General features: G+C 37.7%; 1 protein-coding gene across 2 annotated transcripts in view; it reads left to right on the top strand.

Moving 5' to 3' along the window:
• The window catches only part of cpne7 (copine VII), a 34,632-nt gene extending 10,401 nt beyond the window's left edge, over positions 1 to 24,231 (top strand). For both annotated transcript variants that reach the window (XM_072380574.1, XM_072380573.1), the window contains 12 exons: positions 1,764 to 1,838; positions 5,552 to 5,635; positions 5,730 to 5,819; positions 5,951 to 6,049; positions 6,243 to 6,329; positions 6,684 to 6,743; positions 7,238 to 7,371; positions 12,969 to 13,023; positions 16,326 to 16,377; positions 16,794 to 16,927; positions 18,154 to 18,390; positions 20,268 to 24,231. In XM_072380574.1, the coding sequence (XP_072236675.1) occupies positions 1,764 to 1,838; positions 5,552 to 5,635; positions 5,730 to 5,819; positions 5,951 to 6,049; positions 6,243 to 6,329; positions 6,684 to 6,743; positions 7,238 to 7,371; positions 12,969 to 13,023; positions 16,326 to 16,377; positions 16,794 to 16,927; positions 18,154 to 18,390; positions 20,268 to 20,420 (1,260 nt within the window). In that variant the 3' untranslated portion in view covers positions 20,421 to 24,231. The remainder of the gene's footprint in view (positions 1 to 1,763; positions 1,839 to 5,551; positions 5,636 to 5,729; positions 5,820 to 5,950; positions 6,050 to 6,242; positions 6,330 to 6,683; positions 6,744 to 7,237; positions 7,372 to 12,968; positions 13,024 to 16,325; positions 16,378 to 16,793; positions 16,928 to 18,153; positions 18,391 to 20,267) is intronic.
• The last annotated feature ends 233 nt before the right edge of the window (positions 24,232 to 24,464 follow it).

Below are 24,464 nucleotides of genomic sequence, written 5' to 3'. Positions count from 1 at the left end.
AAGAAATTGAGAAAAGCTGTAATACGGGTTATATACAGTACATTTTCCTATGCTGACACTGAGGAGGAGCAAGACACCAAACAGAGCAAAATTTCATGAAAACAGGAAAATAGCAAACAATACAATCGTCATATCACCTTTATATAATTACAATATTGCCTTCTGATTGCGTCCTTATACATTGTAAATCACTGGTGCCTGTCCTCAGATTTAAGTGAATTGTGTTTTCAAAAGGAAAGACATATTTTCATGCCTGTGTCAGCTATCTTTAAGCACTTTATGCTTCTGGGAGAAATGTGTCAGATCCCCTGCTGATGAGACGTGTTGATAAGAATCAGTAGACCTTCCCAAACAAACAAAAAAGTCATATTTAGATGCTTTCAGTCCAACAGCAAGCACATATCCCTTTCAACTAGCACTGCATCTCTGCCTCACAGTGACAACCATATCCTCAATCACGACAAGTCGAAACCTAATCCCAGGCCTTATCACAAACACAGGCATAACCTCACTTTTATGAGCATTCAAACACACACACACACACACACACACACACACACACCCTTTGTCTTCAACTTTTACAATGGTTTTCACCTTCTCTTAATGCTTGTCAAGGCAAGCTGTCTGATAAAACGGAAAAGTTTCCTACTTTGCCAGTCATCACTGTCAAGCTTTTTCTAGCCGTGGTCATGCTTGCTTTTCACAGCCACAGTTCCAGCAGTTTGATGTAAGGTTTCCATCAGTCTCCCAGAAACGAGCAGAGTCAACTAGTTTTGTGTGAGTGTGAATGGTAGACAGCAGAAACAGTTTAGTGACTCTTAAAAGCTTCAACCTGAACTTTTTCTTTTTAAACAAACAAAACAGGAACTATTCAGACATGGGGCTGTTGCACAACTTTACTGTTGTGACTTTTCTATGTAGAAAAAAAGTTAAATCCACAATATGACACAGTAAACCGTGTTAGAGGTGGCCTCCAGTTTCCAGCTAATGGCTCTCTCACCTTTTTGGTTTTATGTGTCCAATAATCCTGTGCTAAGTAAACGCCTCTTCATGAAAAATACCTCATACCCATAACTGTGCAAAAGTAGGAGTTCCTTTCTTCTATAGAAAGATCAAATTATGTGTAAGTATTTATTTAAGAATGCAGTCCTGGTAGACAGGTGTATTAATAATGAGATAGTTTTTCAAAAGATATACAAAAGAAATACAGAGGCTCTTTGAGTTGGGTTTTACAGTATGATACAGCTGTATTAGATCTCCATGAAATGCAGCTCCTGTAGTATAAATAAAGTTTTAAATTCAAGTTTGTAATGCAATTTCTGTATAGATTTCTTTTATCTTCACGAAAGCCGGCCATTATGGAGCCCATTTAGAGAGCATTTATGAGCTTTTACCTAAAAAGCTTCACAGTCAATCCATTCATTCATCTGCACTTTTGAACCAAAAGCAAACAGGTGCAATAGAAGAGAACAGCTCAAGTGCACTTATAGAAAAATATATTGGATATAGAACTGTGTTTCACTGTTGTAATTTCTGAAATGAAAGAATTCTAACAAATTATTTACACATTTTGTTTCAAATGCTCGCATATCATGTTAGTCTTTGTTCTTCATCGAGCAGTAACATTTTTAGAGTAGAGTTTACGTCACAGCATGAGTTTTCTAAGATTTAAAACTTTTATCTCCAGTCTAAAATAAACATCACATCACTGATATATTAATCATAACACCAAAATATTACTAACAAATCCTGCTTCCTTACAGGTGCACGCTGAGGAGATTTCTGGCAATAATGGATATGTGGAGCTCTCCTTTTGTGCCAAGAAGCTTGATGATAAGGTGAGAGAAACTCTAGTTGTTCACCTACATGCTGACTGATAATGTGATTCTAACACCACCATTATGCATGTTATGTAAAATAGACATTTGTAAACGCAACGATCTTACATGTAAATTACTTTGCAATAGAGCACATAATGTCAGAAGATAAATGCATGTTACTGCTTCTGCTTTAAGGCAGGATGTCACTGACCTCAGCTGCTCCTGCGCTCACATGTTCAAACTTAGCCGAGGGCTTATTTCAATCAAAAAGACAGCGGGAGCTTACATCCACTTACAATTCTGATGATCTGAAGTCACACTATGTTCTCAGGAACAAGCCTCAGGAGTCCGGACTCCCGGTTTGACCTTGATTCCTAATGGTATCGACTGAATTTGTATTTAGCTTTGAAACTGCAGTTTGAAATTTACAGCAACTCTGCCAGTGAAATTGAACCAAACTCGTACATGAGGGCAATGATAAATGAAATCTATAAATAAAAATCCTTGTTGTGAAATTCATCTTTGCCTGTTTGGAAAGTTGTTATACTGAGGATATCCAGGCTGCTGCTGGTAATTTCGAGCTTCTGTTTAATTCCAGGACAATCTACCCGCTAGCTTGAACTGAACTGATTGCTGGTGAAGTTTCTGCCCATTCAAATAAATCTTTGTCTTGAGAGGCAGTGGTGTGTAACAATATGCCATTTAGACAGAGAGACACAAGATTTTACTCTTTCTTAGCAAAATAACTGAAAATAACCCATCCTATGTTATATTGCTGCGGAATATTCGTTATCACTGAGCTGTGCAAATGAGTTAACAACAGTGATGGATGTTTGCCGCTGTGTTTGCTGTCACCATTGAGTTGATAGAATTAATTTTTCCTTTGCTTCATGTGCTCTGTCAGTTTGGAATGGGATATGAAGGATTGATGTTAAAGCAATGCATTCATTTTAGTAGATAGGACAGTGAGGAAGTAGACAGAAAACAAGGGAATGGAGAGGAAGAAATGGCAAGATGTCCTTCACGTTTACTCCAGGAGAATGCATTTTTTTTATTGTCTTCCATTTCATCAAACAAAAAATTATGTCACAAATTACAACCTATGTTTATGTTTCAAGAATACACAACCTCAGGTGGTCATGTGAACAGCTGTTCACATATGCAACCAAAATAAATTATGTCCTAAAATGTAAGAATAGCATTGTGAATAAAATGTAAGAATAGGTTTGTTTTGAGTCTGAGCTTCTGCAATAGTTTTAAGGTCGTATATATTACTCCTTTAACTGAGTAGTTGAGATGTGCAAACAGTGAGAGAAACCAAAAGTGAAAATATGATCATATTTCATCTAAAATGACATGGACAGGGGTTTACTTTAAGTCTAACTATTATGCTCTCCTAAACCTAACCAGTAGCAAGTACTACAAAGCAGATTCAACATTTCCAGGGTATCTTTGGGTGATCTGGTTCAACTAACCCAAAAGAGGTTTCACTTAGCAGTACTCCTGTGCTGGTTATCAGCTTGGTAAGTCAGCCCAGGTTTTACAACACTTTAATGCAAAACAAGGGGAGTTTGTATCAGATGACAAATCACAAATACATACTTAGTTTTACTAGTTTTTCTTTTAACCAAATAAAGAGCTAACAGAGGCGACTTAAAACCGTCAGAAAGAGTACTGTAAATATCTAAATTAATTCTATTATTATCCAGGGTTTTAATTTTGATTTTAACAGTTTAATTGGCCTATTCTATAAGGTGGCTATAGGTGGCTGCGGATATAAACATGAACATACAGACTTATTTTGATGCAATTTGACAAGTTGGACACGCTGTGCATTCACTTCAAGAAAAGCAACAAGTATATAATTTCGGTGGTGATTTTGATACATAAGACAGTTCCAAATATTTAAAAGTCAACAGAGACGAGTTTGAGAGTAATCAGTCTCTGATTTAGGCAAAGTATTCTCTTCTGTTGACACATATCTAATGACGAATCTTCTCAGCAAAAGTCAAATTATGTAGTTGGCTTTTGAATTTAAAGGGGTAGAGCAGATTTTTTCGAAGTGGGGTAGTGTGAAGTACTTATGAGTAGTTATAACCTCACCTGCAGTAGGCAGCTGTCAGAGGACTCTCTGTTTGGAGAAGAAGGGAAGAATTTTCACGAGGGAGCCAAGCCAACAGCTACTGAGAGCAGGGACAAAAGGAGAGGGAATCTTAGCCATGTAAAACAACTCAAATCAGAAAAAAATTCAGCCCAGGTTGTTAAGTTTCCTGGACACAACCAATAAAAACACAGTCGCTGTTCAGGACAAATACCCCAAAGTCCTATGATAAAGGATAAGTCCTCAAATAAAAAAATATATAACAATAATATTCAATAAACCTATCTTTAATTGATAACCAGAAATAGATGTTGGTGAACACAGGTTTTCACTGTGAAATATGATAGATTGTGTTATCTGGTAATGATTAACATGAATGTCATTGTTAGCCAGAGATTAAATGTTGACATGCGCGCCTCATTAGTTTATGGAACCAATGCCACTGGCTAGTGGTTGATACAGCAACAAAGAGAGGATGCTATCGCTCATTATTTATTAGATTTTTTTCACTCCCACCCCTCAGGAGACTTATCTGGCTAATGTGGCGGGAAATGCATTCTTAACTGTCTCATCCCCTGTGCACAAAAGCCCCCTTACCCACCCAAGCATCGCAGCCACACACTCACGCGCCGACACACACACTTACACAACAGTAATTATTTGTTTTCCTCCCTGAAGAATCAATTGTCCTGAGTAATCAGTGTAGCCCTCTGCTCTCAGACGCCTGTACTTGAGACTATTTAAGGCCCCCACAAATAACCACAGAGGATGCAAAATGTTTAGCATATTTTCGTTCAAGCAATGTATTTATTTTCTTACAGTGATGACGTAAATGGACATCATCCCTTCTGAGTTATTTTGATTGCATGAGAAGTCAAGGAACACACAAAAAATCTTTTCTGGTGAATCTGTTGTATTGGTTGAAAGAAAGCATGATAAAAAAAAAATCTCTCAGGATGGCTGTGAGTGAAGAGTGAAAGTAAAAAGACAATTTCCTCTCCCCTCGCAATCTGCTACATATATTTTTGTTTCTTTTCATACAAATAATCAGGATAGATGTATATTGACAACAGAAAAGCATTCAGGAAGATGTCATCTTGCAATTTTAAGAAGGTAATCTTTAAAAATGTAAAACAAACAAGAAAAGTCTGTAACCTGAACACAGAAAAGAAATATTCATAGTTCAATGTTAGAGTCTCATGAAAACTGAGAATATACAGTCCAACAAATCAAGGTGCAGGAATTGTTCAACTGTACCCTGGTGCGGTACAAACTGTACCTTGAAAATTGGCATGCTTTCGTTCCTTCTTGTCTGTATCTTTGAAAGAAAAATAGTGTACCTCTAATGACAAAAATGTAATTCAATATTCTGGAAAGATATTCTACCACTGGTTGCAGACACGAAACCCTTATTGCTGTCGATCAGTGTTAGAGGTGACCATGCTGAATAGATCTTGATCTCTGATTGGTAAAAAAAAAAAGAATAGAGTAAAATTAAATAAATTGATAAATAATAGAAGAGGTACTTGAAGTAATTCATTACACTCATTCATCTTTTAAACCAGTTATGTCAGGGATGTTTAACATTGGGTGGACTGGGTTACTAGTTTTATTTTCTCTGCATCTGCAGGATCTCTTCAGCAAGTCAGACCCATTTTTGGAAATATTTCGAATCAATGATGATGAAACCGAACAGCTTGTCCACAGAACTGAGGTGCTGTCACATTTCCTCTCTACTTTCATCAACAGCCATTTATACATTTTTTAAGTCTTTTGGCTTCCTATGTAATATGCTCCTAATCCAACAGGTGATTAAAAACAACCTGAATCCAGTGTGGGAGCCCTTCAAAGTGTCACTCATCTCTCTGTGCAGCTGTAACGAAGAGCGGAAGCTCAAGGTAAGAGATGTTTGACAGCTGCCCACAACTATACAAACCATTGGAGGATAAATGCCTTTACACTAAATGTATTCATAGTGGATACACAGCTATATCAAAGAAGTAAGCAGTGCTGTCTGTGTGTGCCACAGTGCCTCGTGTGGGATTATGACTCGAGGGGGAAACACGATTTCATCGGCGAGTTCTATGCCACTTTCAGGGAAATGCAGAAAATTTCCAGTGGAAATAAGGTCAGTGAATTTAAAGGCAGAACAGAGCAGAGGAGAGGCGGCTGTGTAACCGCGTCATCAATTTCCAGTATGCCTCTCATTTTATTTAGCTGAAATCAATCTGACATGAAAACAAATGCCTTCCTGCTTTTATATAATCGGGATGCAGTAAGCTGTTGCCCCTACTTTTTGTCTTTATCTTGTTTTGTTCAAGGTGTCATGGGACTGTGTGAATCCCAAATACAAAGTGAAGAAGAGAAACTATAAAAACTCTGGAGTTGTCATTCTCACTGACCTCAAGGTAGGAATCTAGTGCATGAAAATGTCTTATTCAACACAATATACAACACTGAGAGAAGCTGAATCTGTGAATGATTCTTTTCATCCTGCGACCATAATTTTCACTGTAAAACTGGACCCAGAAACATGAGCCTCTTTCAGCAATATGAACTGATTTTGGTAATAAATGCCTGTTTGCCTGTGCTTCCTCTGCTTTTGCAAGATACATCAAAGTCTTTACAGTCAACAGATTTCTTGGTTTAATTCCATTTTAATGACCAGATGCTTCTGTCAGCATAGCTGAGCATTTGCTCACAGATCCAAGCATCACTTTTGAGGTTTTGCCTGAAAGAAATATCTCTTTTTTTTTCTGCAGCTCCACAGAGTGTACTCCTTCTTAGATTACATCATGGGAGGATGTCAAATTCATTTTACGGTAAACCGAGCATATGGTATTTATTGTGACACTTCACTATCATCGAACCCCTGTAACTGTATTAGTTAGGTGCGAGAATTACCTAATAATTCTACAAATGATCTACATTTTGCAATCATGAAACACTCTGAATAAATGTATGTCTTGCATGTGTTATGTTTTTGCAGAAACTTTCTTTGACCTGTGCCCTTTGATGTGCCCTCTGTTGTGTTTATTCTCTGTCTCACGCTGGATTACAGAAGTAATGAATAATAAGAAGACGAACTGCTGTGATAGATACAGTTGAGCTGTAGCTTCTTAGTCTATGTGGGTGTAAAAAAATGCAAGTTCTTACCTTTGATCATATGATCATATAATCATATTTCCTGCTCCCCTGCTCATAACGATTTGTGATTTAATAAGAACCAAGTATTTGCAGGAAGTTCGGTTGCATAATAAAGACCTGACTTTGTCCCATTTTACGTGTTGCACACTTTTCCTTTTCTTTCCATCAGGTGGCCATTGATTTCACAGCCTCCAACGGAGACCCCAGGAACAGCTGCTCATTGCATTACATCAACCCATACCAGCCCAACGAGTACCTAAAGGCTCTGATAGCAGTGGGGGAGATTTGTCAGGACTATGACAGGTCTGTCAATCTTCCGTTTCTCAGAAAAGTGTTTTTTTTAGAGCTTGCAAGGAATATCAGCGTCTCCTGTTTTGAAGTAGAACTCAGAGTGCTCTTCATGAGCCATTTTCGTGGACTCTCATACTGAAACATGCCACTCCATCTAAACTAAAGCACAAGGACTATAATGGACAATTTGCAGAGCACAGATACAGAATCCTGCAGGTTATTGCATTTCTACTCAGCAGTTTGCTGCACAGCTAATGGAAGTGAGCTGCTGACCACCAGCTCCCATTTCCTCACATTTGTTCTTCTCAAAAATGTATTTAGCTTATTATAGATGAGCTACAAACCTTATCTACAGCTCAAATAAGATCTGATCTTCCCCCGTAGGTGGATAACTCAGTTGTAATGTGTGATAAACTTATTATTAGGTAATAATAATAATTAAACTGCGTATACAAGACACCAACATGATGATGGTAGCTGACTGGAACAGCTGAGAACACTTACCCAGTATTCAGGATCTACTCCGTGGTCCTTTAACTTGTCATTTCTTTCCATTTCTTAAGTTCCATTCATTTCTAACCTTCTATTTATTTGCCAGATAGATTAAATGTTGACCTTTGTAACTCATCAGCCACAGGCATTTAAATCTCCAGAAGACATAATGGATTTCTAAAAAATGCTATGACAATAAATTGTAAAAATAACAATCTTGTAAAAGCTACTTTAATCAAATTTGATATGAACAAGTATCATAATTAAACAGGTTAAGAATCACTTCATGTATTATAGTGCAAAATATACAGAAATAATTGTCATTGTGTATAGTGTATAATACGATACGTTTCCCTTTGAGAGTCAACACACAAGACAGAACACCCTCTTTTGATTCTAAGACATTCAGGTGAGTGGTTAAGCAATGCCAAGGAGGAAAGACATTAGAAATTATTTTTAAATTTGCTGTCTGTCAATCTGGTAACAGTCCACTGTTTATACACAGATGTGGTAAATATACAAGACAGTTATCAAGCTTCCCAGAGTAGACATCTCAGCAAAATCATACCAAAGTCAGACCATAAAATTCTAACCGAAATTGAAAAAATACCTAGAGCTACATCTCAGACTCTCCAGGCCTCAGTTATCGTGTTAAATGTTAAAGTTCATGACAGTACAAGTAGAAAAAGACTGAATCAATACGGCTTGTTTGGAAGATTGCATGCGATAACCTCTTCTCTCTTAAAAGAACATAGCAGTATGGCTCAAGTTTATAAAGCTAGTTTGGTCATAATGAACATTATCATGTTTGGTCATGGACACACCATATGAGCACAAACACATCATACCAACCATCAAGCACGGCGATGGAGGGCTGGTTTTGCAGCCACAGGACCTGGACATCGTGCAGTTAGTCAAAGTATTCTTGAGTCAAATGTAAGGCCATCTGTTTGACAACTCAAGCTTGGCTGAAACTAGGTCATTCAACAGGACGATGCACAGCAGCAAATCTACAACAGAATGACTGAAAAAGCAAAGAATCGAGTTGTTGCAAAGATCAAGTCAAAGTCCAGACCTCAACCCGTTTGGAATGCTGTAGCAGGACCTTAATAGAGCTGTGCTCAAATGAATTTCTGTAAACCTCAGTGAACTGGAGAAATGCTGTGAAGAAGGTTCAACGAAGTCTCACCACAACACGAGAGAGCGTGATAGCATCATACAGAAGAAGTTACTGCCGCTAAAGGTAGTTCAACAATTCAATAAATCATTCAATACATTTCAATACACACTGCTTCTGCATTTTTGCTTAATTTGTAATAAATTAATCATGAAACGGTATGATATTTTATGCGTTCTCTTTCATCTGAGGTTTTATTTACTTAATTTTAAGATCTGGTAAGGACCGGATACATTTTTATATATTTCCCAATACAAATAACCTTAGAACTGCAAGAAGCTGTACTTTCTTTTCCACAGCTGTATATATCCATCCATCCCTTTTGAGCTGAGTTGTATGATGACAGTGTTCAAATTCTCAAAATTCATATTTAACCTCTGTTACTTGCCAGAAATACATTATCTTGGTTAAAATAATGGTACTTTTACAAAGGGCAGCAGTACACCAGCACCTGCAGGTAACACTTCTATTTGTATTTGTTCTCCTTTTTAAAGAAAAAATGAAAAACAATGCTCAGGGTTTGTTTAGATATCCCCAGAGCTAACAGATGAGCCAGCAGGCAAACTGCACTATGTCATAATTTCAACAGTATCTGCTTTGAACGGTTGTGTTCTCAACCGCAGGTGATAGCTCGACATAAAATGTAATGCTCTCTATGACAAGTGCTTTTTTGAGTGTATGTCATGCTGTTTCTCCTTGGTCTGCATAGGATCATTACCCTGAACTACAGATGAGTGCATGAAGAGATAGAGACTGAGACCTTGGTAACTGGCACTCCAAAAAGAAGTGGGAGATATTATGGCTGGAAGAAAAACAGCAGGGTGTTGAATCTGATGTGAAGACAGAGGAGGTGCCGGATGAGGCCTGACGTGTTTGCATATGAGAGGTCATGTTACTGTAAATGTAACTACTGGCTGACACAGCGGATTTTGTAACTGGGAGCAAACATCAAACAATGTTTAAATGTATAAAAGATATTTTTTATCATGGGCAGATTTACAGTTGTGAATTGCTGACAAAGTATTTGTTGTATGATCTGATTGGTGGAAAGACCCTCTCATCTGTCAGAACTAAGCCAGTGAGGATTAACACTCTGACTTCTGAGATATGCAGATCCTCCTATTGAGTATCAGGGGAGCACTATCTTGCTGATTATAACATCAAAGAGATAGCAATGAAGACACGAAAAAACATGCCTGAAAATTAGCAGGATGCCCTTACAACTTCCTTGTTTTCCTGTTTACATGATTTAGAGTCAGGACAGCATCATCTACGCTCTGTACTGCGAGGGTAGGCAACCCTTCCCTCTTACTTTGAATTATCATTGAGGTGTAAAGCGTGGGCAAGTGAACTTTTTAGCCTTTAGTGAATATAGGTGATGTGGGATTTTTGAGTCCTTGCAGAGGAGTGCATTATGAAGTTAGAGTGACTAGCTTTTGTCTGTGTGGGTAGAGACTCATTTACCTTTGCTAAGAGGGCTGTTGCACTGGGCACATCTCCCTGTGGCTCTTCACTCTTGCTGGCAAAATAAGATGGCAAAGACCATCGTCCTCTTGACAGCACGGTTCATAATGAAAATAACCTGAAAGTCGTTTGTTAGCTCTCTAGTAGGATGTGCGGATATTTCATATCCTACTTATTTACTGAGCTACTGATCTCTTAAGAGATAAGAATCCGAATATTTGTTTTAAGTTCTCTATATAGACAACTCATGTCTGTATTTGCTTTCTGCTGCCAACAGTAAAAAGATATGACTTGTCAGTGAAAATTGTCTAGGCTTTAATAACGTTTTCCCCATTCAACTTAATGCATTTTCATTAAAAGTATGTAGACTTTACATATTTGCAAATATAGTAAAACCAATAACAAAAACGTTATTAGATTTAGCTTGTTATTGTGCATTGAATCATGCCTCTGTGTGCTTGAAAGGTCATAATAGTGGGAGTGAAGGCCTGAATTCAATAGGGGATTGTGTGTGTGTGTGTGTGTGTGTGTTCAGGGGGAGGAGGTGAAAAAAAAAACCTTTAGTTGGGAACATGTGAAAGGATACACTGAGCAGTATTTTTATTAGTTGCAGTGGGGCATTGACATCGATGTGTATTTATATGTGGATACAGAACAGCACGCTAGCCAGAGCATGAGGAGAGGTTGCATGAAAGAGAAGAAAAATTGCTCCTTAATATGTTCTTTCAGAGAATAATGATTATAACCAAGTACAAGGTCAAAATGCCCCATGTATCAACCAGTGATGTCTTTCTAGCTGAGCTCCAATTCTACATAAACTACAGGGCTGTACAATTTGCAGCTATAGTAAATATACAATTGGAGCCTTTACAAGAGGAAGCAGTCACAATCATATCTGTTTGATTATTACTGAACTAAAAATGCTGCCATTCGAGATGCAGTTACCCCAGCTAATATTTCTTTTGTAGCACAACGAAAACTTAGCAGTTTTAAGTTTCTTCTGTTGAGACCTAAGACTTACTGCTCTCTCTGAGAATCACCACACAGTCTTATCTCTGCCACTATTTATTTTAGTCCACACCCATCAGATTTAATCAAACACTTTTGACAGCTCAGAAAAGCTGCCTCAAAGCAATATCAGCCACTCCAAGCACACAAACAGTTCTCTAATCACCACTTGTCAACACAACCAATAACTCACTATGTCCTTAAAACAGTTTTTTTCACTGTGTACCTTTTGAAGTCCACAACCAGACAAACTGAATCAAAGATATCATTTCAAATGTTTGTGCCCCAAACTATGATTCGTCTGAACTGGAGATGTTATTTGTGATAACTGAGTTGGGGAATTGGGGAGGTTTTGTCTGTTACACTGATATAAAGTACAGTAAACGATCTGATGGCAGAAACAACCATTAGAGAAAGCTTTCTGCAGGCAAGCAGTCACACATGTGAGTGGAAACCAGTTGTGACAGCTCTGCTCTTTATCTGAATGCCACAAATCCAACCATATTACAGTACACACAGATTAGAACTAAGATACGGAACATTAAACAGAGCATGGCAGCACTGCCGAGGAACGCAAAGTTTCATATAAACAAACCATAGAACATCTGGGATAATGTTCTTTGTACAGAGGAGGCCAAAGTGGAGATATCTGGTCATAATGTGCAGCATTATGTTTGGTGAAATCCAAACACAGCATACCAGAAAAAACAGCTCATACCAACTGCCAAGCACAATAGTTAAAGAGTGATGACTTGGGCCTCTTTTGCAGCCACAGGACCTGAACACCTCTCAGTTATTTCCCATAAAACACCTTTAAAAAGGTTTGTTTTGAAGTAAAGTTGTCTTCTGTGGGTTAATCTTAATTTTGAATGCAGCAAAAATTGATTTAATGCTGTGGATGTAGGGATTAAACCATCCAGTGGGCAACTTTTGAGCATCGATGCCCAGTATATTTACACATGTTCTCAATGGTTGTAAAGTGCTGTGCGCTGGATCAGGTGTAGTGTAGCGTAGTGCTCCCTCTACACAAATGTAACAGTGGTACATTTTTGTGTTCAAGATTCATAGAGAAGATATAGCACACTATTTTGCAAAAAGTGAGTGGCTGCAAGCACAGGATTTGTATTGCTATTCATACAAAACTGTTTAACCTGGCCTTTGACTGGGGGTACCCAACCAAACATAAGAATCTCTTGCAGTCATATCTGCCCATCTACATGAAACAATAAAAAAAACAGAGATGAAAGCCTGAGAAAAGCTCTTTGAACAGGTGCAAATGCTGGCTGCAGGGACTGTGGAACAGATTTCAGACTGTTATTCAAGCTTTTAACATGTTATGAAATACAAACAAGCCAGAGGTGTGCCCTTGGAAACATGAACAGATGGATACACCATCAACGTTTTTCAGATTTCTGTCCAAACTGCAGTCAGTCTGATTTATTACTGATTATTATGCTTCTCGTTTCAGTGACAAACGATTTTCAGCTTTGGGATTTGGTGCCAGAATCCCTCCAAATTATGAGGTGAGTGTATCTGGTCAAATCTCTCAACCCTCTCTTTTTGATATTCATTCAAGATGCTGAGCTGCCTCCAAACATGAACAACTGTTTGCATACTCTGTATGCATAGCCTCCATTTGAGGCTTGGCATTTTCCAGTTCCCTGGGACTGGATGTTATGCAAGGAGTTTTCCACGACCTAGTTCATGACACAATTTGTCATCCTGTCAAAATTTCACATTTAAAACTAATTACAGAGCCTCTTTTATGCATAAACCTCTTAAATCTTAAATATCAACTTGTCTTGAGAAATATCATGTTCTGCTGAAAGTGTGTCAATGCTTAATTTACATAAGAATGCATGAGGGTGAAAGCATTTGTTTAAGCAAATTGGACTTTGAGAATCGAAAGCTGAAAGCAATGAAGCAATGAAGCAATGACCTGGGGTGAAGTCTGAGATGTGAGGTCTGACTGTGCGTGAGCGTGCACATAGACAGACATAGATGAGATGTAAGTAAGAGCAGCCCATTTTTAAAATCATACTACAATGAGCCGTGTGTCATTTAGAAACACTCGTATTTATAATTTCAATCATTCGAACATTTCTGCCTAGTAAAAACAAACTATGCTTTTCTGAATTCATCTTGAGTGACTTCCTTGTAGGAGTCAGATTTATTTATTCAACTGTGTGCAGTTGACACATTGTCGCTGGAGATTCGGTTGAATGTTAATTAAGTCATTATACTAATCATGATATGCTCCATGAACTTGAAGGCTACAGGCTCATTTACACCAGGTGTGCAAATTTGATGGATAAGGGCTCCTCTGGCTCTCCCATTCTTGATTATGCTTCATGCCTATTACACGTTATTGAAAAAGACAAAAATAATAAACGAATATATGTATTTGGCCAAGGATGGGTCGCACATAGAGTGGTGGGAATTACAGGAAAGCCATATGGTTGACTGCAATGAAGGTGTCATTTTTGTTTAAATCTAAAGCCCCTCTTGGTCCTAACCTTTTAATTCATGATACTAGTCAAGGTGAAATTTAGAAAGAAGAACATTTACTTTCATAAATAGTTTAAGCATTTGCTTTTGAAGAGTTTTTTTCTTCTTCTTCAGTGTGTAATATAGTGTCTTGTGCAAGCAAAAGTCTGCAAAAAATATAGAGCCGAAAGTCAGCACCAAAGGGAGTTATTGTCTCTTTGAGAAGACTCTGTTCTTGAATTGTCTGAAATGCTGATTTTTTTTTTCTTATTCAGGTCTTTCTTCCACCAAGCTCAAATCTAATAAAGTTGAGAAAGTATGGAAAAGGCAAAAAATAAACAAGCAAACAAAAAAAAGAAAAACACTGCAGGCTGATTGCAGGCACAATGAAACTAAGATATTGTCAACCTTATTTTCATTTGTTAATATACATTCATTTTTACATTTCAGGACTGCAACACATTCCAAAACAATTGTGACAGTAAAGATTTGACCACTTATCATGTTTCTCACAACACTTATAGGATGTTCTGGCAATGAACATCACTTCAGGTGGCCTTTTGTTCCATTTGTCCTGCAAACACATCTTAAGGTGTGCAGCACTGTAGGGTTATCTCTGTTTGCCAGGAGCCTTAATACAACCCCATGCCATCACAGAGCCTGACTTTTGGACGTGGTGCAGATAACAGTCTGTATGATCTCTTTTGTTTTTTTTTGTTCTATAGCACACCGTCCATTTCTTTAAAAAGAAAAGCTCTGTAATACTGATTGGTCAGCCCATTATTCATGTTTCCATTGTGAGATCGTCCATACCCGATGCCTCTAAGCCCAGAGATATCGACGGTACCTTTTTCCACAGTAAAGTTTGAAGTGGCATTTGTAAGTGTAACTCTGTGTGGTGCTTGACAAAGGTTTCCCGCAGTAATTCCTTGTGTATGTAGTTTTATCAGCTGTTGATGAATGACAAGTCTTATTACAGTGCTGTCTTAGGATTCAGAAATTATAGGGGCCTAGCTTAGACTTTACTACCTCTAAATTGCTCATGTACCAACTGTTTTCTGGAATGTGTTGCTGGCCTAAAATGTAAAAAAGGATTCAGTGTCAAAAATGATCTGAGCATGGGCTTATTTCAACATTGTTTTTACCTAACTAACTTGGTTTGTTTAAAACTAATCCTTCCACTACATTCAATTTGTTTTCATATGCTGTGCTAATTGCTGGTAGATTGTAGTAGATTTGTGATTTTAGCATCACTTTAATTCTGTTAGATTCATCCGCTGATTGCAAGCTGTTCAGAGTGATTTATATACTTATGCAAATCAGTCTGTGACCATGGTAACACAAATGCAGCAGGTACATTATTTTCCCTGATCAAATGGACAAACACAAGCAGTTAAAACTGTGCAGTGTTGTGGTTGTACCTTACTCTGAGTACTTTGGCACACGATGTGACATGAGAAAACACACTGGTGTGTCCAATGTGCTCATAAGTGACACAGTTAGATAACAGTCGTTCTGATGTACAAACTGGCTGATTGGCATGTCTTACAGAGCACTGATAATGTGATTAGTTTCACCTGCTCCTGCTGCTGCATTTCAATCATTTGTCAGAGGGTCAGCTGTAAAACATGAAGCTAAATTAAGATAAGCTTCTTTTAGAGTGGACAAGAGCAAAAACCAAGAGCTTGACATTGTGTTTAATGTATTCATGGTTTCTCATGTCTTTTAGTTGCTTTTAAAAGGCTGCCAGCTAGAGAGGAGTCAATTGTCACTAATCTGACTGACAGTTGGTGCTTGTACAGTTTTTTTTTTTTTTCTGAAAGGAAGAGTCAATTAAACGGCTCTGAGATCAAATCTAACTGGTGTTTGGATGATAAGAAAAGACCAGATAATGGAAAAGTTATGCAATTTCTTTTGCACCAGTCAAGAGACTTGCAGTACATCCTAATTACTTTGTGTTGCCCAGTGTGATGCACATACATTACAGGATATCAATCCCATCAGTATAAACAAACTATTCCATTTCATGAGCCATACTCTCAATTTCCCAGTAAAACAATGTCACGCTTGCTTGTAGGAAGACAAACATTTAGTCTCTCAGCTCAGGCCATTTTTTATTTTTGTTTTGTTGGGTTTATCATTGTTCAAGTAAGAGAAATGCAGTAAGCAATAACTAAATAAGATATTATAAATATAAACATTTAAAAATACAGCAGTAAATTGCACCACATACTCACACAGGAAAAGTCTTATTGAGCACAAAGCCTTCTTGGTGAAAAAGGTTTAGCTTTTTTTTCTTTTTTCAGCGGAGTACAATCTCCTCTGTTTCCATTCACAGGTGTCACATGACTTTGCCATTAATTTCAACCCAGAGGATGATGAATGCGAAGGTAAGGAAGAGTTTTGTACACCTGTTTCCCACAGAAGTGTCTCTCTATGCAGATGATACAAGACTTAACCCTCTGCAATCAAACAAACTGCTAAAGCAGAAATGTAACTTGACAGCTCTCCCTTATCATGTTTTATGTAAGTCTTTTTAAGTCTTAAGTAACAGGTCTTATCTGTTATTCATCCACCATAACATCTCTGTGCGCCTGTGTATCCAGTTTGATAAGATTCAGTTGTGGTACAGTTAAGTCTAATTATATTTATGGATTTGATTTTTTTCCCATAACATTCAAATGGATAAACTGAAATCTAAGGATTTACTCAAATTGAGTTGCTCAGAAAACATTTACTGAGTGAATCGAGTTAAGTAACAAGTGTAGTGTTGCTTCCTTTAGTCTGCTCTGCTCTCTTTGATCAGGGATCCAAGGAGTGGTTGAGGCTTACCAGAACTGCCTTCCTAAGATCCAATTGTATGGCCCAACAAACGTTTCTCCGATCATTAACAGGATAGCCAAGCTGGCAGCAGGCGATGGCAACATTAAAGACGCTTCTGTGAGTCCCTTTTTAAAGTCCGTAGAGATATATGGATGTAATGTGGGCTTTGTTGTTGTGTCTACAGTTGAGTTCCTTGAGGAAACCATAGAGTTTAATGAGGCCGTATGGTATTATAGAGGGAATTATTATTATTTTGAATTTTAGATGGAAGTCATACAGGCTGTTTAGATTTTTTACATATTTCCATATCACAGACTTTTCTGTGTTAGTAATTAGTTGACGAACTGCACATAGTTCACCCAACAGAGATGATCCAGTCAGTCTTTTCATCTGTAACGCAAACACAGATCAACAAATATACTGTGAGCTGCTCGTGAATTGCTTTCAGTATACTGCTCCATATTGATAATGTAATGAACAATGTTCCTCACATTGCGACATTTCAAAAAGCACATCATTTCAGATACAACAACAGTGTTTATTTTCAGATCAAAACAGCTGTAAGTGCTAACCCTTCACCACTTTGCTCTTTTCCTGTTGATGTCCCACATAATTTGATCAGATTAACACATTAGATTAACACATAGGTTTTGTCAGGCAGAAGTATTGTATATACGTGTTGATGTCTGACTCTGAAACCAAACTAAAAGCGGTTTAAAGTTAAGGAACTCTTCTGTGCAGCTGTCACATTTTAAATAAACAACAAATGCTGAAACAAAGAGCTTATTAACTTACTGATTTACTCCATTAACAGTTTTCTGCTGGCATTCATCTCTTACTTCATTTGGAGCATCAGTGTTCTTTTTAATTTTTTGTGTTTTTCACACCTCACCTTTAAGTGGCAGGCAATGGATGCTGAAGATTCAAAAGCCCACTTTTTTGGGAGTCTGTCCAAAGCCCGATAAAGACATCTTGGGTTAGAAAACAAACTGATAATGATAATCTGTGAACAAAGTTTCAGTTTTTGTCAAACCAGCACAAGGAAAGAAAGCCTGTCTGTGTTGGACTTCATAGTACTCTCTTTTTGTTGTTGTGTTATTTTGTGCTATCTGAAATGTTTTTATGTTTCTTTGTTTTGTGTTTTTTTTCTCCAATATTGGTGTGTTTTGCACAACCTATTTGCTCAGTGGGGACTACGAAACCATTCAAAGCAACAGGAAAGTCCTCCTTCAGATCATAGCACATACTGAGACGTGTCCTTGCTTAGTTATTATCACGTTAGTGTTAAAATGGGCTCAGTTCACATGACTTAATGAACACTAAAAACTCTCGTCTTATTACAGCGATACCACATCCTGCTCATACTCACAGATGGCGTAGTGACAGACATGGCTGACACACGTGAAGCCATTGTCCGAGCCTCCTACCAGCCACTCTCCATCATCATTGTTGGTGTGGGAAATGCAGACTTCACAGACATGCAGATTTTGGATGGAGATGATGGAGTCCTGCGCTCACCAAAAGGCGAGCCCGTCCTCAGGGACATTGTTCAATTTGTGCCCTTCCGAGACTTCAAAACGGTCAGTGTTTTTCTCCATCTGTCAGTCATCACTTGTTGACTTTCAGTTGTCCTTTCAGCTACACTACATCTGACCACTGTGCCAATGTGCTAATGAACACTAAATCTGCTTTTTCATCCACAGCCCTTGTTATTTAAAAGGGTAAACAGACAAAGTGTTTTTGGTGGTTTTTGCCAGTTCTACAGATGGGCACCATCGACTGGAGGACATCCAGAAAATCATTAAAACAAGAATGAAATCTTAATATTGCAATCAGCAACATTTCAGATGCACAATAATCTCTTAATCTGTTATGGATAACAGATGTAGAGAGAATCATTTCTCCAATTAGAAAAAAAGGTATTGATGGTTTCGGAAATATTGGACACTATTTTTGTTGCTTTAACTTTTTAAAGCAACAAATGACTTAAACAATGAAGAGTGGCTCGAGGTGCAGATTCATGACTACAATTTGAACCCAGTTTTTAGGGACCTGAATATAACAGAACCAAACATAACCACAACAAAGTGTGTCATTGCAAGGTCATGAAGAAAAGTAGAATTAACAGCCTGAAAGTCTGCAACCCTTCGTGATGCTCTGTCTCGACTGCAGCCGTTCTCAGTTGTGTTTTTTTTATGGGTCTTTCTGCCTTTTTCACGAGCTGTTCCAGGCCTTTTCAATACTCTTCTCTTACCATCATTCTGGTACAGGCTTATCTTAGTTCAATCAAAGAAGGCAGTTCCAGTGCTGCTGTGCCTTTTCAAGATTTTTTTGTGGCTTAGTCTAATCTGACATTTCTAAATGGCCTTTCACAAATGGTTCGCACCTTCTGGTGAACCCTCCGTATTGCACTCATGAAGTCCTCTTACATTCCTCTTAGATAGAGTTCTTGGCTTGGCTGGATCTAATTGGTTGTCTTGAATGTCCAGACCTATTTATGTTGCTGATCACACTTTTTTTTTTACTCAGAATAGAGCAAATGGATTATTTATCCACTCAAAGTCTCCCTGTTACCAGTCTGATGGATTTATTGTGTTTGTGCTGCCTAAGTTTGGTCTGTTTTACTTGTACTGACAGCTCCTTTGACTGCATTTGTGGGTTTATAGCAACAGCTCCGAAATGCAAATGCCATACTTTGAATCACCACCAGATCTTTGACTTACTGAACTAAAACTGTAAATAAGCAAAGTCCCATCAGTTACATGTACATTTAGAAAAATACAGTGCTACATATTAGATGGATATAATTTCTAAACCCCTCTTCAAATTAAAGCTGCACTTTAAACCCATGGCCATTATATAGCTGCAGTTTGAATACATTTGGTAAACAACTAAAATAATATAAATTGTGTGACAGTGGTGTCTGTCATATTCTATGGTCATTACATTTATCATTATCACACTTGTCATCTGCAGTATCTGTGTAGTTTACTTAGACTAGAATAAGAATTCCAGTCACATTTATATTGCAGGCATATATGAACTAAATGACACCTTAATCCAACATGTCTTATGCTGCCGAAAATGATTTTCAAACTAGAAACTTTATTTATTTAAAAAATCCCTGTAGATTTGAACCTTGTGCATTTTCTCTGAACAACAGAAATCAACAATAAACTCTAAATGCAGCTATTACAGGGCATATTGTTGATTTTAATGTAGCTCTTTGGTGTCAAGGCAGAAGAGACTTTTTCCAGGGTAATGCATAGCACAGCACAGTTATGTTCCAGTATTGTCTGACACTGACATACCTCTTTTAATTAGTCTGAAACAGAGAGAGTAGTCTCAGCACTCCCCATGTTCCCCTGAGATTTGCTGGAAAGTGTTCTGTATCTCAGATTAAACAGTGTTTCGCAGTTTCTTTGACAATTCCAGTTGTCCTCTGTCTCTGTTGCAGGCTTCCCCTGCAGCGCTGGCTAAGTGTGTCCTGGCAGAAGTACCAGGTCAAGTGGTTGAGTACTTCAGCCACAAGGCCATCTCTCCTATGAGCCCAATGAGGGAATTACTGAGCCCCGTCCTTAGCCCGGTTGCCACCACCCCAACAGAATAACCCGCCTGCCTTGTTTTCACGCAGCACCAGTCTGGCTGACTGAGAAAGGAAGAGGATGCATGCCTCTCTACTTTGGACAAGAACTGAGGAGAAAACCCTTGTAGTGTATTATTGCTTATTTATTTAATTTTTCACTCTAAGCAAAATGTTTACACAAGGACATATTTACAGAGATTGTGGGTTATATTTCTGTGCTCAGTGTGGATGGAACACTTCTCCGCAGCTGTGCAAACTGACCATCCAACTATTTCAGCACCATGAAACCTGTTGGATCATGTTTTCTCCTCCTAATTCTTATGCATGCAGGCCGATACCCTCGGTGCCCACCCACTGATTGGATGCAGGCTTATTAATCCCAATTGCCTATGAAATTCAGTACCCCTCGTCAGTCTAACATGTTTCTTTCCTTGTGTTTATATGTTAACATTATTTTGAAATGCAGTGCAATCAATAATTGATTTTTTGAATAAAAAATATTTAATCAACACAAACAAATCACAGAGAATGCTGCAGTCTGAGGTTCAGACTTCTGATTACACTGACCTTCCCTCGCATGTCAGAGTCTGTCTGGCTGCAGGATTAGTCTTATTTTGAAATGTAATTTTTTTTCTACATACACATAGACCCTCATTTCAAATCTACCAATAATGAGTCAGCATTGGAAGACACTGTAAATATATATATTTTTTCTAATTTAGGTAAAACTTAGAGAATTACTCCAATGTACAGTTGATATTTTCAACATATAAAAGACTGCCCGGCAATAAATTAGTATAACTCAACTTACCCCCCCAACGAAAATAAAAATGGTGATGAAGACTGACAGTTAACAAATACAGACAGCCAAATTTGTGTAATGTGTATAAAATGCAAATAAAATCAATGCTCAAGTGCTTAAGGTGGGAAAACAGCAGCATCTTGTGTATAACTTTAAATATTTGTAAAAACGGCAATTGACTAAATATGTTAAGCATTCTGCAGTATTTGCTATCGCTTTTGCTTATTGCAAGCTTTTTCATTTACAACATGGAGCTGAAGTTGCAAGACAGAAAATCATCCAGCCCAGCTAGAAAGATCTTTTTCTACAAGAGATGATCAATGATTGCACTCAGTTTCCAGTTCTTTTGTCAAGTGGCTGTGGTGTGAGCTGTGAAAATCATGCTTCATGTTGGGTTATTTCCTTCTGACTCGTCCAGTGTTGTTGAAATCCCCTAGCCGATCATCATTCAGGTAGCACCCTTCATGTTTCTGCTGTAAATGTCATTCTGTAAGTATACTGAAATTTCCCCTTTGCTGCTTTTTATATGCAATGTAATTCTACAAGGTGTTTTAAAGAAACTTTTATTGATGAGAAGTTTAAATTAGATTAAAGCACAAAGACGATCTCAGTTAATGCTGTAACACAGTAGATCACTTTTACATTACACTATAAATTCTTGCTAATGATAATTACCCATTTTCCTCGGTTTTATTACCATAAAACAAGTGTTAACACTTTCCCCAGAACAGCTTGAAAACAAGTCGTTGTTTAAGAGGCTGATTTTCATTGTAAATACTTGTGTGAATTTCAGCATTTAAGTAGACCAGAGATTGCGTCTTCAAGTTAGCAGTAATTGCATTTTCAAGTGTGGGAAGAGTCAACTGAGGAAGAGAAAAATAGTTTAACAGACCATTTTCCCTGCACAGCTTTAAAAGAAAAGGCATCTTCCTGACATTTAAACTTAATACATCATTCATCAGGAACCTTGGCTCATCAAAAACAAAATGTTTCCATTGCACCACAAAGTAAATATTTCTACAATACAGATTTCATCCAGAAAGTATCTATTTACTTGTTTTAATAATTATTATTGCAAAATATTTGATGAGAATGTTGCTTAGATTTTTTTCTAAATTACATATGCAAATAGTAAACTGATATTCCACAGTGGTGAGGATCAGATTCTAGGTTTAAATAAAGTGTTATATTCTACAAATCCAGCATTTTATTAAATTTGTTGTCAAACAGAAATGCTTCTCAAATGCAACTGTTTACTATACAGCATGGTATCCACTATTGGCTGTGTGGGCTCTATAGTTTCCATGGTATCTATAGTATATGTGTTAGGTTTTTATTTCTTTGTTTGTTTTTCTCTTATTGTTTGTGGGCTACTAATGGCGCTGAAAGCTTATTAAATCAGCCAGAAATTAAGCTGTCACTACCATTAACAGCACAGCAGGAATAGGCTCACTTACTTACAAATATCCTGCATAAGCAAGAAACTTTTATCTAGCTTTGATTTGTCCTCAAGAGCCTCTGCAGCTTTCCCAAGAAACCGCCTAATGACTCCTCATGAATGCACTAAAACACAGCTACTTCTACTGTCTGAACTGCTTTAAAGATCAACTATTGAGGATTCCCCTCTCACTGCGGATCACAGGAAGAGGTCAATTGATCCAACAGGCGTACATTTGGAGCCATACCCAGTTACTGAAGTGTATTGGTTTTACAAGCTCAGCAAGAATGATGTAGAAATTGGAAAACATTCTGCTGGAATGAACAGCACAATATAGGTGACTGACTGAAGAACCTTATTTATTTTGAGTGATGAATAATCTGTTTTCATATCCATTCAACTTTTTTTTGCCCTTTTTTTGTGCATCATAGATGATCTCCCTATAAAATGATTACAATGCAAATCTTGCCCTTCTCTGATGAATATCACCATGGCAAAAAGTTTGAAAGTTTTTATGTGACAAACCACCCTTGTGCTTTTACTCAATGCTTTCATAGATATTCACTCTGTTTAAATGAGACACAAAGTGGAGACATCAACCATTATCTCTGTTCCTTGGGGCCAAACCAGCTTGTATATTGATGTCTAAAAGGCTTCAGCCCTCCATCTGTGACTCGTGCCTTACATGGCAATGCACTCTTTATCCACTATTACTAATATTACATTCCTGCTTTGCCTCAGGTCATGAGCTGCAACAGCTCAAATGCTTCATTAACGTGTACTCTTAATATTTCTAAAAGATGTGATTGTTGACATAGAACACCAGTTGCTATTCTACATGTTGTTTGCATCATTCAACAAGGATTATAGAAATACTAAAAATAATTATTCCTTTTTTTTAAGCATAAATTCAACACAGTGAACCTTGAAAATTTGTCATGCTCCTCTGCGGGGTTCCTTGAATTACAAAACGATGCATCCTATTATATTTTGCACATAGTCTTATCTAAGCTCTGACCAGCTTTTGGAAGAAAACATCTGTATTTGTGTTGTTATGGGATGCTATTTTTTGGGACGTAGCGGTGCAAGCAACAGTGAGCTGAAACACTGCAGACAGTTAAGTCTGCCGTTCATGTGGACATCTTTCCCCGCAGATTAAAATATGCTGGGAAGAATTGAGCTGCTTATTATCTCTTATCTGCTCATGCGCCATTGTCAGGCAAAAATGAACAAGTCAGAGGTTTCTCACTACATCGGTATATACGAGGTTCCTCAAACGCATACATTCACACAAACCCACTTTCTCACTACCTTTCTGTGTGTGTCACTTTGTCCCTTTCATTGATAACCAGAATAAGGTTTTCAGCCCTTTTATGCAACTGGTGTAACTGCAGGCTGTGTGGGTAAGAAGAAGCCCATATGTCGTTTGATTTCTTCAAACAGAAGAAAGGGATTTATTGCATGCTTACTTTTATTGTTAAGCCGTGCTGTGCAGTCATTCCTTTGGATTTTATGATATGCTAATATGCAAGCCTGCATTTGCACAAACCTTTGCTCCTGTGGTTTACGCTCTCTGTCTTGCCGTTGGGTAAATAAATCTCATCATTTAACTGAAACCGTTTGTGTGTTTAATTATTTATTGATCATATTTACACATTTTGTTACAGATGAACAGATGTACAATAAACTTGATTTTCTCACTTATTTCCGTGATTAGCTTACAAAGCACTCGTAACTACACACAGCTACACAGAAAGAGACACATGAGAGAGCAATACTGAAATATCGGTAATGCTATCATGTACACATTTGCATTGTGCTCTTTGCA

The sequence above is a fragment of the Leuresthes tenuis genome, unplaced genomic scaffold (genome assembly GCF_036924035.1).
Source record: "Leuresthes tenuis unplaced genomic scaffold, fLeuTen1.0.hap1 SCAF_2, whole genome shotgun sequence".
Classification (NCBI taxonomy): domain Eukaryota; kingdom Metazoa; phylum Chordata; class Actinopteri; order Atheriniformes; family Atherinopsidae; genus Leuresthes; species Leuresthes tenuis.
This window is presented reverse-complemented; position numbering and strand designations above follow the sequence as displayed.